The 15,218-nt window shown below is 38.4% G+C and overlaps 1 protein-coding gene across 1 annotated transcript in view; it reads right to left on the reverse strand.

Moving 5' to 3' along the window:
* The window catches only part of Nalcn (sodium leak channel, non-selective), a 326,188-nt gene that overhangs the window by 97,583 nt on the left and 213,387 nt on the right, over positions 1 to 15,218 (reverse strand). The window contains exon 15 of the mRNA XM_036199902.1: positions 6,116 to 6,190. Within this exon, the coding sequence (XP_036055795.1) occupies positions 6,116 to 6,190 (75 nt within the window). The remainder of the gene's footprint in view (positions 1 to 6,115; positions 6,191 to 15,218) is intronic.

Below are 15,218 nucleotides of genomic sequence, written 5' to 3' on the forward strand. Positions count from 1 at the left end.
GATCCTCTGTGATGGCAGAAGGATACTGGATTAGAGCCATACATTCTGTGTTTTCCCAACTTTGGTACTTAGAAATAATATGAACTAGGTGAAAAGTTTACTTCTCTGAATGTATTTTTAATATTTAGGATGGAATTTGGTAGGTTGGTATGAAATGCCCTGCTCCAGGAATTTTTGTAGATAACATTTATTTTTGTCTCAGCAACACCACTCATTTTAAAGTCACATTATCTTGAATTCACTCATGAGAGAGTGACAAAATAGTTAGTATGGGAAGACATTAATGCAGCTCTTAAGATATAACCAGTGATTAGCTAAATTGTGTCCAAAGCAACGCTACTTGCTAGGACCCTGAATTTGGAATGTATGGGGGGCAACAGAGATATGAATTAAAGCTTCAAGGTATAAAAGAATACTACTTAGAATTCCAGTAGGATGTGTTTGGGGGGAGAAGAAGGGGGAAGTAAGAGAGAGAGAGAAAGAGAGAAAGGGAGGGGAAAAATCGAGTGAAAAAGAGGAGAGGAGAGGAGAGGAGAAGAGAGAGAGAGAAAGAGAGAGAGAGAGAGAGAGAGAGAGAGAGAGAGAGAGAGAGGAGAGAGCTAGCTAGTTAGCTATTGGTTTATGGATTACAGAAGCAGAGAAATTCCATAGTCTTCCCTGTGCAAGCTGTAGATACAAAGAAGCAATATAGCTTCCACAGAGAGCTGATGGTGTAGGTTCCAGTCTTGTTATAAAACAGTTGTTTACCTTAAGTTATCTGGCAAAGAGTAAATTCAACTTTCACTATCTTTTTGTTCTTTGAGGCCCTCAGAAGACTTAATGATGCTGCCCATCTTGGAGAAGATATGTTTTCTTAGGCTATGAATGAAAATTCCAAGCATTATCAGAAATACTCCTACAGATCCACCCAGAACACTGCTTACAAACTATGTGGTCTTTTGTTAACCCAGGTAACATGATGATAATCAATCATTATGCAAGATAAGGCTAAATAAAAGTACTAATTTGTAACACACATCATAGAGTTTTTGTTGTTTCTGTTTTTTTTTTTTTTTTTTTTTTAATACCAGTCAAATGACTGTGAAGCAAGTGTGTTTAGCAGGAATCTTAAAGGTACTTGTTAATAAAAATCAAACCCAAGGCCAGTTATTGGGGTGAATGCTGGAAGATCAGAGACAGAACAAGCCATGGCTGTCTCACCTTGCTAGCTCCTCAGGTGATCCTGTTTCCTCAGGCTGGACGCTTCTGAGTCCTCCTCCCCATGAATCTCAGCTGAACTGTGTTGCTACAAAGCCTTAACTCTTAACCAACCAAATGCTTAACTAACTACATGTTTTACTTACTTAGTTCCTGGTCCTCACAGTTTATATACCTTTTTCTTTCTGCCCCCACTCCCTGGGATTAAAGGTTGGGTTTCTGGGATTAAAGACGTGGGTCACCATGTTTAGCTGTTTCTAAAGTGGCCTTGAACACACAGAGATCCACCTGGCTCTGCCTCCCAAGTGCTGGGATTAAAGGCATGCACCACCACCGTCCAACTTCTGCTATGGTTTGCTCTAACGCATTTTCTAGCCACCATTTCTGGCTCTGTTCTAGTGGCTGTCTGTTCTCTGACCCCAGATAAGTTTATTTCAGGGAACACACAATATTTTGGGGAACACAATACCACCACATTTCCCCTGTTTTTGTCTAAAATTTAAAAAAGCTTATAACTAATACAAGAAAAATCATATCCATTAAGTATATACAATATACATAGTCAAGATTACATTAATGATGTCTAGTCCATTAACATTTGACAGATTCAGGGGAAAAACTCCATTAATATATAACAATGTCTAGTCTAGTAACATTTGATAAACTCAGACAAAAAAATTTTCAGTACTTATCCTATTTAAAACAAGTAGTTCCTTTTTTTAAAAGTAGATTCCATAAGTGTGATCAGGGTACATTATATAAATTTCCCAAATAATCAACAAAAATATTTTGTTGGGAAAAAAATACTAGTGAACAAGAGTGAGAAACTACGTGTTTGTTCACTTGCTTCTGTGCCGTGGACTCTGTCAAACCTTGAACCAGGATTTTATGAGACAGAATGTGAAGCTGAAGAGCATTTTTAAAAAATTACATAGTTTTGAATTTAGTCTAAACAGACTATCTACTTCTGTTTCTCACGATTCTTGCCCTGAGGCTTCTCTGGATTTTTTTCTTCATAGTTTAATGAATTTTATATTGCTTAAAAGAACATCCTTCATATCTCTCTTGCTCTGACTTTGTGTAAAATCATTAAAGCTGTAGGACTTCTTTGTAATTTTCAAAGTTTCCACTCCACCACAACCCTTTTTATCCCTCTTATTACTATACTGCTGAGCTTCAAGGTCACCCTCTTTTAACTGATGCCAGAGAACAGTTTGGACAAGGTCTTCTTCTTTATGTTTCTATGTCATCTGACTTGTTCTCTTCCTTCTTTCCTTCCTTTCTTTCCTTTTTTCTTCCTTCCTTCCTTCCTTCCTTCCTTTCCTTCCTTCCTTCCTTCCTTCCTTCCTTCCTTCCTTCCTTCCTTCCTTCTCTCTCTCTCTCTCTCTCTCTCTCTCTCTCTCTCTCCCTCTCTCTTACACACAGATAGACAAACAGACAGACAAATACATACTTGTCTTTTTTACAGATCACCATAATCACATCTATATAACTTCATTTTAAAATTTCATGTGGAAAATTAATATACATATAATATAAAATTGTGTAATTATATAAAGTAATTATAATTGTGATTAATTATCAATAATACCACATAGGAAATTTAAAAGTCTTATAATTAGGTTCATTGAATGTCTGACTCACATTTGACATTTATATGGCTTCAGCTTAAGTCAATATAGTTTAGATCTTTAGAGTATAGGCTTTTGGTCCAAATTGCATGGGTTCTAGTCTTAGCTTTAACATTTGTTGATTGTTCAACCTTCAGCTCCTTGTGTCCCTTTCCTTCATCTGTTCGATGGATATAATAGTATCTGTACTAAATGGCTATTTTGAACAGTAAGTGAAGTTATTTGGCATTTGGCAGTGAGTAGACAGTCAACAACTATTACCATATTAACAACAACTTACTGACTGGTTATAAACAGTAAATAATTAAAACAAAGTTTGAACTGAGCAAAGATTTAGGAATGTGTAATGCTTTTTGTAACTTGAAATGTTAAGAGAGTAAACTTTTAACATATCTTTTCTGTTCTACTCTCTATCTGGGGATAGCAGTAAAAAGAGATGGTAAGAGCCAGATCTCTGGATATAGAAATCTAGTAAATACTTCATGGGGTAATTTTATTGGCAAGTCCAAGAAATCTGTCAGAGACTGGAGATTTTCAGGTACTCTCCCTGTGATTATAAACACGTGTATGAAAGTGCGTGCTTGCATATGCATAACTATGTGTGTAGTATTTTCTGCAAATGATTCAACCTCAAAGGCTAAGATCACTGAAAAAGGGAAAACAATGAATATTTTAAAAATGATAAAATTAAAAAAAATTCACTATTTATAATTTTAAGTATATGTGTGTGTGAACCTTTGTGAGGTTGTGCACCATGAATTTTCAAGAGTCCTCAAGGAAGAGAAGAATGAGTTGAATCCCTTGGAGCTGGAGTTTGCAGGTGTTTGTGAGCTGCTGTAAGGAACTTGAGTCCTCTGTAAGAGAAGCAACCTCTCTAGTCCCATCCAAAGGATACAGTTTTCAAAACTAGTGAAAATACAAAATATTCTTGTGCAAAAAGTGAAGAAAGAGAACCAGGCACATTTTAATTTAGAATTATACTTTTTGCTCTAGTGGATTTCAAATATGAAATTGAAGGGATTTGGGGTATGAAATTAATAGATGAATTAATTAAATATGTAGTTTCAGTCCAGTCATGGATAAATAATAACCTAAAAGGACTACTAAAAATGGGATCATTACTTTATTTTCCTTAGAGTTTTCAGAATTGAAAATGTCTTTAAATCTTCAAAGAAAATGCTCCAAATTGGAGGTAAGCACAATTAAATAATCAATATGACATACAGAATTTCTAATAACAAGAACAGATTAAAAAGTGAGGAAAGTAAGATAGCAAGTAATTGTGTGTGTGTATGCATGAGCATGTATGTGTGCATGTGTTGGGTATAATGTGCACATGTGGGTGCATTCATATGAAGGCCAGAGTTCAATGTCAGATGTTTTCCTCCTTTGCTCTCTACTTTATTTTTGATATAAGATCTCTAACTAAACCCCAAATTCACTAAGTTAGCTGGACTGGCTGGCCATCCAGAACAATTATTTTTTCCCTGCCACATTGGAATTACAGATGCACACCACACATAGTCCTTTACATGAGTGCTTGGGATCTGACCTCATGGCTCACACTTGCACAAGAAGTAGTTTACCAATTGAGCCCTATTCCAAGATTGATGATTTTTTAAATTGTTGGTTTTTTATTTTTGGTTAGATAAAATAAATGAAAAACCCAAAGTGACTGACTGTTGGATATACAAATGTTAAAAAGAAAATTAAATAGATTGTATACATATGTACAAATTAAAACACTCAAAATATAATCACTATAAAATTTATTTAGGTTTGCATTTATTGATTCCAAAAATTTGCTACATATAATTTTTTTATTGCCTCCTAGCAGAAACAGTATTTTGCAAATGTAGGCTGAATTACTTAGTATTTTACTTATTCTGTGGTTGCTTAATATCACACTAAATCTTGTAATAGGATCAGTTAGAGAAAACTGAATGTTTTTCATTTTTATGTATTCTATTTTGATGGGAGTATATAAATTTATTCAAGATATATGAGTGATAAATATGACACACAGGAAAATACATGTATAAATGCCAGATTTGGAAAGCAGCAGATTTTTATTGGTCTTGTCAAATTATGCAGTTGATCAGTTTTGATGCTGAGTTCACACATAATGTATTTTTTTCTACGAAGGAGTCACATATAGCATTTCATATCACTAGAATAGAGTAACATCCCAACTCTCACTTGAAATGCCCTCTCCCTAAGCTACAAAGTGTAAAAAGCAAAATGAAATGACTCTGACTACAGAGTCATTTGCCTTCATAGCTCAGGACACTATGGAGCTTTAGGCTTTCCTGGGTATGCTCAGATCAGAGGTCTTGATATCAAACATGTTCTTTAACCCATATGGATACTCTTGGTAAAATCTTTGGCGTTGAAGATGAGAGTAATGCAATGTTAAATTTTAAAAGGACCATTCAAAGAAATTAAAAAATACAAACTTAATAGGTTATGTTGCTTTATCTTTTTTTGCAGAATAGACAAGTTTTAAAAAATCTGAATATGTAAGTGCCTTCACATCATTCCGAAGGCTTGCTTTAGAGTCTTGGGTCCTCTTGTTAACATTTTAACTCATTGTCCAATGTGTGAGTATGTCTAAGGAAATCTCCAAATGTCTCCCATCCCCTTACTTCTTAATAAAGCCCAACACTCCAGTAAAGTGCAAACATTCCACCACAGAAGAGAACTATGGAGCTAGTTAGCTGACTAGACTTGCACTTGTCTTCTATAGATAACATAACTTTTTTAAAATTCCCATTGCCATTTTCTGATACCATTTCCCCTACCCTGAAAGAGTCTGGTTTCAAGTATAACAAGACACATATTTTATCATCTATCCTACTTAATTTTGAATAATCACTTTGGGCACACATACTAGATACTCTTCTAGTGTCTAGAAGTCAGACAGTTGCTTTTTAAATACTTTTATGATGAAGACCAAGAGCACTGCATATACTTAGGCAATGCAGCAATGTGGCCCTGGGAGTTTAGTTTCCAAACAACCTTCATTTAATAGAAAAGATGATCTCAAAATCCAGTTTATTAAACTATGACCATCTTACTTTTACTCAAAATAATATGAAACTAGCCTTAAGATATTTGTAAAGTAATAGGAAAACACCCCCTGATATTATATAGAAGATAAATTTTAAAAATACATCAGTTTATTAACTCACACTGCCTCAAAATTTTCAATTGATTTTTTGCTTTGAAGGTCCGAACATCAACATTATTACAATGTCCTTACTTTTTAACTCCCCCACGCCACTTACTTGTTTGAGCTTCTTTAGATCTTCATCAAGTTCTAAGTTGTCCAAAATAACAGCAACAAACAAACTCAGGAGGATCTATAAAATGGTTAAATAACAATGAAAACACCCACACTCTATAGGTATCAAAATTTCATATGTAATAAAATTATCTATCTAAAAGATATTTGATAAACATTCATCAGTCAAAAATTATAAATATGCACTATGAATCATATTAAAATCACTTTAAGGTGTTTGTCACAAACACAGGACAGGAAATACGAAAATTGACATAAATAATAAAAATATTAATTTACTTCAGGAAGGAAATTTAATAAGGAAGTTACAATTACTTTAATTTAAAACCGTATCTGAAGCTAACCTAAGAAAAATATCTGAACTAATGATTAAAAGCTTAATATGCAAAAGCACTATACTGATGTAATCCTGGAAATGACATATAAAATTTTTCCCTACTCTTTCTTGGATCAGTGGTTCAGGTGGAAGCCAGATGCCAAGATGTGAGGGAAGCACCATGAAAAATCCCTTCTGCTGATGAACTTAGACATCTTGCCTGCAGAAAGCAAGAAACCTTCCAACACTCTTGTGAGAGACTGTCTTGGAGGCAGATACTCAAGTCTTCTAGGTGACCACAGCACCAGACATCTTGATTGTAACCTAAGAAGACACTGAACCAGACCCAAGCAAGCCTGTTCCAGTTCCCAATTGAGAGACACTGTTCAAGAAAATAAATGTCTCTTTGTTAATAAGTTTCCAGCATGCGGATAATTTGTAATATAGCATTGGGTAACAACAACTCATGAGATTATTATGCAGAATTTAGTGGCTCACTCTGTTCTAGGAAAGCAGGGTGGGTGGTGAGGCTGTGATAGGAGATAATTGGCTTGGGACAGGTACCACCATGTTTCCTTGGGACTGGTACCGCCATGTTCCTTTACTGTAGCCTCATTTTTGAGGAGCCTAACAGAACTTGAACACAGTTCAGAGTGGTCCAGACCAAAGGCTTTTCCTGATATCACCATGTCTGGCCCACCCATGTCTTTAGGTCAGGCTCACTTGTGAGTCAGCATTGTTCTAAACTGGGCATCCCACAGTTTACTCCAAGCTTAGTTCCTTTCCTGTGATCTTGGTGATAAAAAGCCATGTCTGAGAGGAATCAACATTTCACTGTATCCTCATGACGAGTTCTGAGATATCTCCTGAAGCCTCCCAATAGTAAGAGATGCTTCACAGTTATGGCGGTAGGTACTTTAACAGGCCTTATCTCATATCTTTATTTTAGCTGGGTTTCCTGTCTTCCCAGGAAACCTATAAACACATCTAAAAGGAAAAAAAGTCCTTGTTGTTGTTGTTGTTGGTGGTGGGTTCTATTCCTCTCATTTTCTTAAACAATTCCTTTAGAAAACAAATTCTTTTTTTTTAAAATTAAACATAATTCTTTATTGATGCTTTGGAAATTTCACATCTTGCAACCCAATTCCGCTTTACCTCTCAGTCCCTCTATATCCACCTCTAACTCTGAAGTATTTCCCCCACCAATTAATTAAAAACAAAATGAACAAACAAAAGCCAACCTCACTCCTCTTATCTTTCAAACGCCACATCATCCATTCTAGTGGCATTGGAAGCTATCTTGCAGTATACCCCTTCTGACCAATCAGCCCCACCTGCAAAATGCGCATTGCTACAAGTCTTTGGTCTGGTTCAAGGCCTCTGAATTCTGATACAGGATCATTACTAGGTTCTCATGGAAACTCCTATAGAATATCCTGTTGTTGCCCCAAATCATGGAGATCCTGTGGTTATCATTCTGCGGGATCAGCTCCTTCACTCACTCCAGCAGGAGCAGCTGTTAGGGTGGTCCAACCCAAGGCCCAGGATATGGGTCTAGGTGGTAGCTGAATTGGTCGGTCCTGGCCACTGGGACCACCCCCTCAGGCTAGGGGGAGAGTCATCCCAGGGCCATGCTGAGTCATTCCTGTCCCTCACTGTCCCAGGGATCGATGGCCCTGCTTGCTGCTGGACACTGCCACAGGGGAGCTAATGTTCCTCCCCTTCAAACCCTATGAGAGAGCTGACCCAAGCACTGGGAGAGATGGCTCATCACACGTGTGGGAGAGCTGGCTCAGAAGAAATGAGCCTAGAAGAAAATATGTTCTTACTTGCATGTTCTTTGCATTATCTTTGAGCTGTGTACATATAAAGTTAAGTCAGACTCTTCACTCCTTTACTACCCAGGAAAGGTTTTCCTAAGGACCTGAAAGCTGTATCTTTGAAGTGTAAACAACCACCAAGGACGTCAGGTTTCTGTCCTGGTGGGAGAACCTGAATCTACATAGGAATCCTGTTCCAAGCTATAAAATGGTTTATCCTGGAGATAGGCAACTCTATTGTCTCTCTGGACATAGAGAACACCATCTTGACAGCTACCAGGTAAAATTTAGATGAACTGTATTCACCAAATAGCACGGTTGAATTTTCTTGAACATTTCCTACTTCTATTACCAGAACATGTTTGTGGTGTTGTGGTATAGCGGATGGCATTCCTTTCTGCCTTTGCAATTCCTACTAGATCACCTGACATTTGCACCATGGCTTTGGTTCAGTGCTTCTTCAAGAAAACAAAAACAAAAACAAAAACAAAAAACAAAAAAAACAACAACTGTGTTTTGTTTTTTCTCTCTACCACCTTTATGGAGAGGTTGGCAGCTTAGCAGATTTTACTTTTAATTATTTCTCTAGCACTAGCCAGATGGAGGGCTGTTGAAGGACAGTGAGGTTACTCTATTAGATTAATTTCTATAAACAGTTCAGGGGATTCCAGGAATGTATCAGTCACAGTCTAATTGGGACTTGGATTCAATATTGCTCTTACAGTGGAGTTTACAATTGAATGGAGCAGGCATAGAGAATACCTACATAGGCAAGAGCACTGTGGTTCAGGTGAGACCTGGCATCAGAAACAGGTGCTATCTTATTCTGGGTCAATCACTGCCCATGGAGGTTACTGTGCTATTATTTGTAAGATGTTATGGCTATAATAGTAAGCTATTGTTATTACTATTATTATTATTATTGTTATTGTTATTATTATTATTATTATTGTTATTATTACAGCTACCATTTCCCTCTATTTAACTCTCTACCAAGAAATTAGATGAGTGATCTAGACTAAAAATATATAGGTATGTGAAAATAAACTCTCTTGGTTTTTCTATAAGTAAATTTAATGATATAATAGTGTCTTCATTTCTGTTGATGGCTGAAAATGTAGTATTGTTCTGCCAATGCAATTCAATTCTTGGGATCTGTTATGTTAGAATATATGCTTCATTTATTCAGGAGTGGTCTAAGGTCAAACATAGGTGAATCACCCAGCATCTGATCCATTATGAGATAGATAGATAAGGCATTCTTCATCTCCCATGGGGATTATTGGTGATGCTTTTTTTGCTTTTCTTAGAGCATAATATCAATCTTCAACTCTTTCTCATCATGGCCTCTCTTTCTCCCCAAGTGTTATCCTCTTCAGTTTCCAATAAAATTTTTTTTTAGTGGATTTGGGATTCATCCAGATAACTCAGGATAATTTTATTCAACATTATTAATTTAGGTATACCTGCAAAGTTTCCTTTTCTAAAAATTTGAGTGTGTTTGTTTTTATTTCTTTTTTTTAGGGAATATAATTTGTATACTTCAAACCAGCTCATCAGAGTATGAATTAGACAGTATAAAGTGCAGGTTGACAAGAAATGATCATGTGCCTTACTGATTCTTAATTCTCAGGATAGTTTAGAAGTCCTGCCATTCTTGGGGAATCAATATGGAGTTGTTCTTTGAGGGTGTCTCAGAAATTGTCTCTATCTAGACCTCCTAAGATTCTAACACTGCCCAGCTGCTGATGACCCACGAATAACCCTTAACAATCTTTCCCCTTAAATTTAGGCAAAATGTACAGCTATGTCTTAGCTATCCCAACACACTGATGCCAACACTTCTCTTCTTTCCTCTGTCGCAGAGAAAATTCTTTTTTTCCCTACAATAATTAAGGCTGAAATCTGTAACTATAACAGAAGTGGAGTATGTGGCTGCACAAGGCTGAAGACTAGTGGTTGGGTATTTGCATATCATAAATTTAGTGCTGTACCAACTGAACATGTTGGTTCCTGAGAGCCTATTGGGATGAATAAGTCAAGGACATCTTAGTTAATGTGAGGCAATGATGAGGGCCCCAAGGATGCACTCAGAGTTGCTGAGATACCAACCTGACTTTGACAGGAAAAGAAATATGGGAAAGTCATTCCTTGAGGCTGGACAGCATATAGTTTACTCTGGAGGAGTTGAGTGGGTGAGTCCAGCTAGAACTCACCTTCCAAGGATGCTGGGGAGGAGTGAATAGAATCTGGGATGTGGCTGGCAATCCCATCAGTGCCACTTGCTGAGGTTAGGGAATGTAAAAGGAGGTTATTAACACCATGAAGTGATAACCATAGTTTCTTCTTCATTGGGTTTTTCAAAAGCTCTGGGATCTTGTTAGTTGTTCCTATGTTTAATGCGTCTAACACAGCTGCTTCAGACTGAAAGTGTGGATGAAGTTTGAGAGACTAGATGAGTCTGGAGATTAGATGCAGAATGTTCTTTTGTTAAAAAAAACATTATATTTCATATGTTCTTTTAAAAAATATTTTTATTTTATAATTAATTTAATTTTATGTATCAGTCATGGATTCTCCTGTCATCCCTCCTCCCACCCCCCTGGCTTACCTCCATCCCACCTCCCATTCCCACCTCCTCCAAGGCAAGGACTACCCTGGTGATTCAGTCCAGCTTTGCAGGTGCAGTTGAGACAGGTCCAGTCCCCTCCTCCCTGCATCAAGGCTGAGCAGAGTGTCTCAGCATAGGCTCTAGGTTCCAAAAAGCCAGCTCATGCACTAAGGACAGGTCCTGGTCCTGCTGCCTGGGGGCCTCCTAAACAGTTCAAGCTCACCAACTACCTCACCTAACCAGAGGGCTTGGTCCATTTCCATGGGGGCTTCTCAGCCATTGGTTCACAGTTTATGTGTTTCCGCTAGTTTGACTATTTGTCCCTCTGCTTTTTCCGTCATGGTCTCAATATCTCTTGCTCATATAATCCCTCCTCTCTCTTGCTGGTTGGACTCCTGGAGCTCCACCTAGGGTTTTGTCATGGATCTCTGCATCTGCATCCACCAGTGATTGGATGAGAGTTCTATTATGACAGGGTGTTTGGCCATCTGATCACCAGAGTAGGTCAGCTCAGGCACTCTCTCGACCATTGCTAGTAATCTATAGTGGAGGTATCTTTGTGGATTTCTGGGGACCTCTCTAGCACTCTGCTTCTTTCTATTCCCATGGGGTCTTCATTTATCCTGGTGTCTCTTTCCTTGTTTTCTCACTCTGTTCCTGATCCAGCTGGGATATCCCCTAAGCTTTCTTTCCCCTGATCCTTGCCCTCCATTACCCCCCCCTCATCCCCAGTTTGCTCACGTAGATCTCATCTATTTCTCTGTTGTTGGGCAATCCTTGTGTCTTTCTTAGGGTCCTCTTTACTAGGTGGCCTCCCTGGAGTTGTGAGTTTCAGTCTGGTTATCCTTTGCTTTACATCTAGTATCTACTTATGAGTGAGTACACACCATGTTTGTCTTTCTGAGTCTGGGTTACCTCACTCAGGATGATATTTTCTAGATCTATCCATTTGTCTGCAAACCTCATAATGACATCGTTTTTCTCTGATGAGTAGTACTCCATTGTGTGTATGTATCACATTTTGTTTATCATCAGTTGAAAGTTGTCTATCTAGGTTGTTTCTAGTCCTGGCTATTTTAAACAATCCTGCTATGAACATAGCTGAGCATGTGCCCTTGTGGTATGATTGAGCATTCCTTGGGCATATGCCCAAGAGTGGTATGGCTGGGTCTTGAGGGAGGTTGATTCCCAATTTTCTAAGAAAGTGCCATATTGATTTCCAAAGTGGCTGTACAAGCTTGCATTCCCACCAACAGTGTAGGAGTGTTCCCCTTGCTCCACATCCTCTTCAGCATAAGCTGTCTTCAGTGTTTTTGATCTTAGTTGTTCTGATGGGTTTAAGGTGGTATTCAGAGTTGTTTTGATTTGCATTTCCCTGATGATTAAGGATGTTGAGCAATTCCTTAAATGTCTTTCAGCCATTTGAGCTTCTTCTGTTGAGAATTCTCTGTTTAGCTCTATAGCCATTTTTCAATAGGAATGTTGGGTATTTTGATGTCTTATTTCTTGAGTTCTCTATATATTCTGGATATCAGCCCTCTGTCACATGTGGGGTTGGTGAACACCTTTTCCCATTCTGTGGGCTGTTGCTTTGTCTTGTTGACCGTGTCCTTTGCCCTACAAAAGCTTCCAGTTTCAAGAGGTGATTAATTGTTTCTCTCAGTGTCTGTGCTACTGGTGTTATATTTAGGAAGTGATCTCCGGTGTCAATGCATTCAAGAGTACTTCCTACTTTCTTTTCTATCAGGTTTAGAGTAACTGGATTTATGTTGAGGTCTTTGATCCACTTGGACTTAAGTTTGTGCACAGTGACAGATATGGCTCGATTTGCAGACTTCTACATGTTGACATCCAATTATGCTAGCACTATTTGTTGAAGATGCTTTCTTTTTTCCATATTTCTTAAAATACATTATATTTCATATGTTTTTCTTAGAGGAAAAGGTTGCTCTCAGAACAGAAACAGCTGAGATAGATGGGAGCTATGTATTTTCTCCTTGCAGACCCAAGTCTGATTTCAGTTTAGATGAAAGGAGGCAAGACCCACCTCACAAAAGCTTTGGGTTTCCCAGTGAAATAAATGACAGACAAGACTTGGCAGTAGGAAGCCCCAAACATATAGGATTGAAAATAATGTTGGAGAAGATTGTTAGCAACAAAATTAAGACTAGTCACAGAGAAAGTCAAAGTTTGCTTTAAGTTAGCATGAAAATTAATTGCATTCATCAAGGATCTTGGAACATTTAAATGTGAGTTCAATTAGCATAACACTTTGGTGGCAAAGGAAAAACCATAGGATATCAGAAAGGAAATTGAGTATCATATGAGGCCCAGGCTTCCCCTAAAGCTCAGTTTCATTTTGACACAAGCTCTTGTTCCTAGTATAAGGGTCTGTGATAAGATGATGACTTGTCACTCAGGATGAGAGATGAAGAAAGTCTGAACTGAGAATAGTCTCTTTGGAAGAAAGATGGAAAGTCCAGGAAACCAAGGTGAGCCTGCAGCTGATTGTAAGGAAGTGAGAATTACTTTGTGGTTCTTTTCTCAGACTCTAATAAGGTGACAATAACCACTAGGATGAAGAAATTGAAGTGAGGAAAGGCTGGCAGCTTACTTTCTGTCATGTCTAATTTACCTTGTCAACAATACATCATCTTCCTACAAGCCCAGGGTGGAATTAGAAGGAGGTAACAGGATGGCCTGGCTCTCAGCCACTTACTAACACAAAGAAATGGAAGTCATGGAAATGCATGACATGTCCTAATTCTGAAATCAAAAGCATTGCTAGGTTCTTGAGCATTTCTGTTTGTTTTATCTTTACAGAAAGCTGAGGTAATGTTCATTAACCAGGACCCATCACATCCACATCTCTGCTGACTCTTAGTCAATGTCCACTTACTAAGTATGAATACACATACTGTGTCAAAATGTTTTACACAGATGTTAGATGTGGCACGTAGGACTGCATGAAACTGCTTATTGATAAAATAAAAATTTTTATTGGGACTTACTACCCTGAGCCTCAAGATCTTCTTCTTGTACATAAAACACTATATGTTTCCAAGTCCAAATTATCCAATCAATCAGCTTTGTTACTTACATCCATATGATACTTCAGTTTAGAACATGGCTTATCTGGACCAGAGATGAGTGCCTGGGGTTATAGTCAGAGAGGCAACTGCCCCTGGGTCCCACCCCTGGGCACCAGCCATCCCTGGTGGACCTGCCCAACTTGGCCCCAGTTTCTGGCCAATCGGCAGGCTCTGCGAGAAGGCTCCCCTTTTCCAAGACTTCAGGCAGACCCTGCAGTCTCCACACCCTGTCCCCACACCCATTTGCCTGAGACCCCAGCCACTTCCTGAGACTCAGAGTCCAGCCCCCAGCTCGCATCTGCCCCAGAGCTCCCATCTGGACCAGAGAGCACCCAGCTACCATTCTGTCCCCAAACTCCCATCTGGACAAGAGGAGCTCCCATCTGGACAAGACCAGGGACTTCCTGAGACTCAGAGTCCAGGCACCCAGCTCCTATCCGGCCAGCACTCTCATCTGGACCAGAGCTCCCATCCGGCCCAGAGCTTCCATCTGGACCAGAGAGAGGCGCCCTAAACCTATCAGCTCTGTCTGGACCAAATACACTGATAAGACCAAGAACAAACCCAAAAGGAGATGGGCAGACATCAAGGCAGAAGTACATACAACAAAATAAAGAGCAATACAGCATCACCAGAACCTAGCCCTTCTCGAACAGCTGGACCTGAACATCACAAAATGGAAGAAGAAGAAGAAAATAACCTTATAAGTAACATCATGAAGAGGCTAGAGCCTTATATAGAAGAAATAAAAAATAAAGTGGAGGAACAAACAAACAAAAAATGGGAAGAACACTATAATAAACTAGAGGAAAGGACAATTAAAGCAGAAGAAAATAATAAGTCCTTGAAAGAAAATCATGAAAAAGCAAGGGAGACAATCCAAGACCTGAAGAGGGAAATAGAAAAAATGAAGAAGACACTAGCAGAAGGAATGCTGGAAATACAAAATCTGAGTAAAAAAACAGGAACTTCAGATGCAAGTATAACCAACAGGATGCAAGAGATGGAAGAGAGGATCTCTAGTGTTGAAGATACATTAGAAAAAATAGATTCATCAGTCAAAGAAAACACTAAAACCAACAAAGTCATGACCCAAAATGTCCAAGCAATTTGGGACACCATGAAAAGACCAAACCTACCAATAATAGGGATAGAGAAAGGAGAAGAATACCAACTCAAAGGCACAGACTAACAGACTGGATATGAAAACAGGACCCATCTTTCTGCTGCATATAAGAAACACACCT

The sequence above is a fragment of the Onychomys torridus genome, chromosome 9 (genome assembly GCF_903995425.1).
Source record: "Onychomys torridus chromosome 9, mOncTor1.1, whole genome shotgun sequence".
In the NCBI taxonomy this organism is placed as follows: Eukaryota; Metazoa; Chordata; class Mammalia; order Rodentia; family Cricetidae; genus Onychomys; species Onychomys torridus.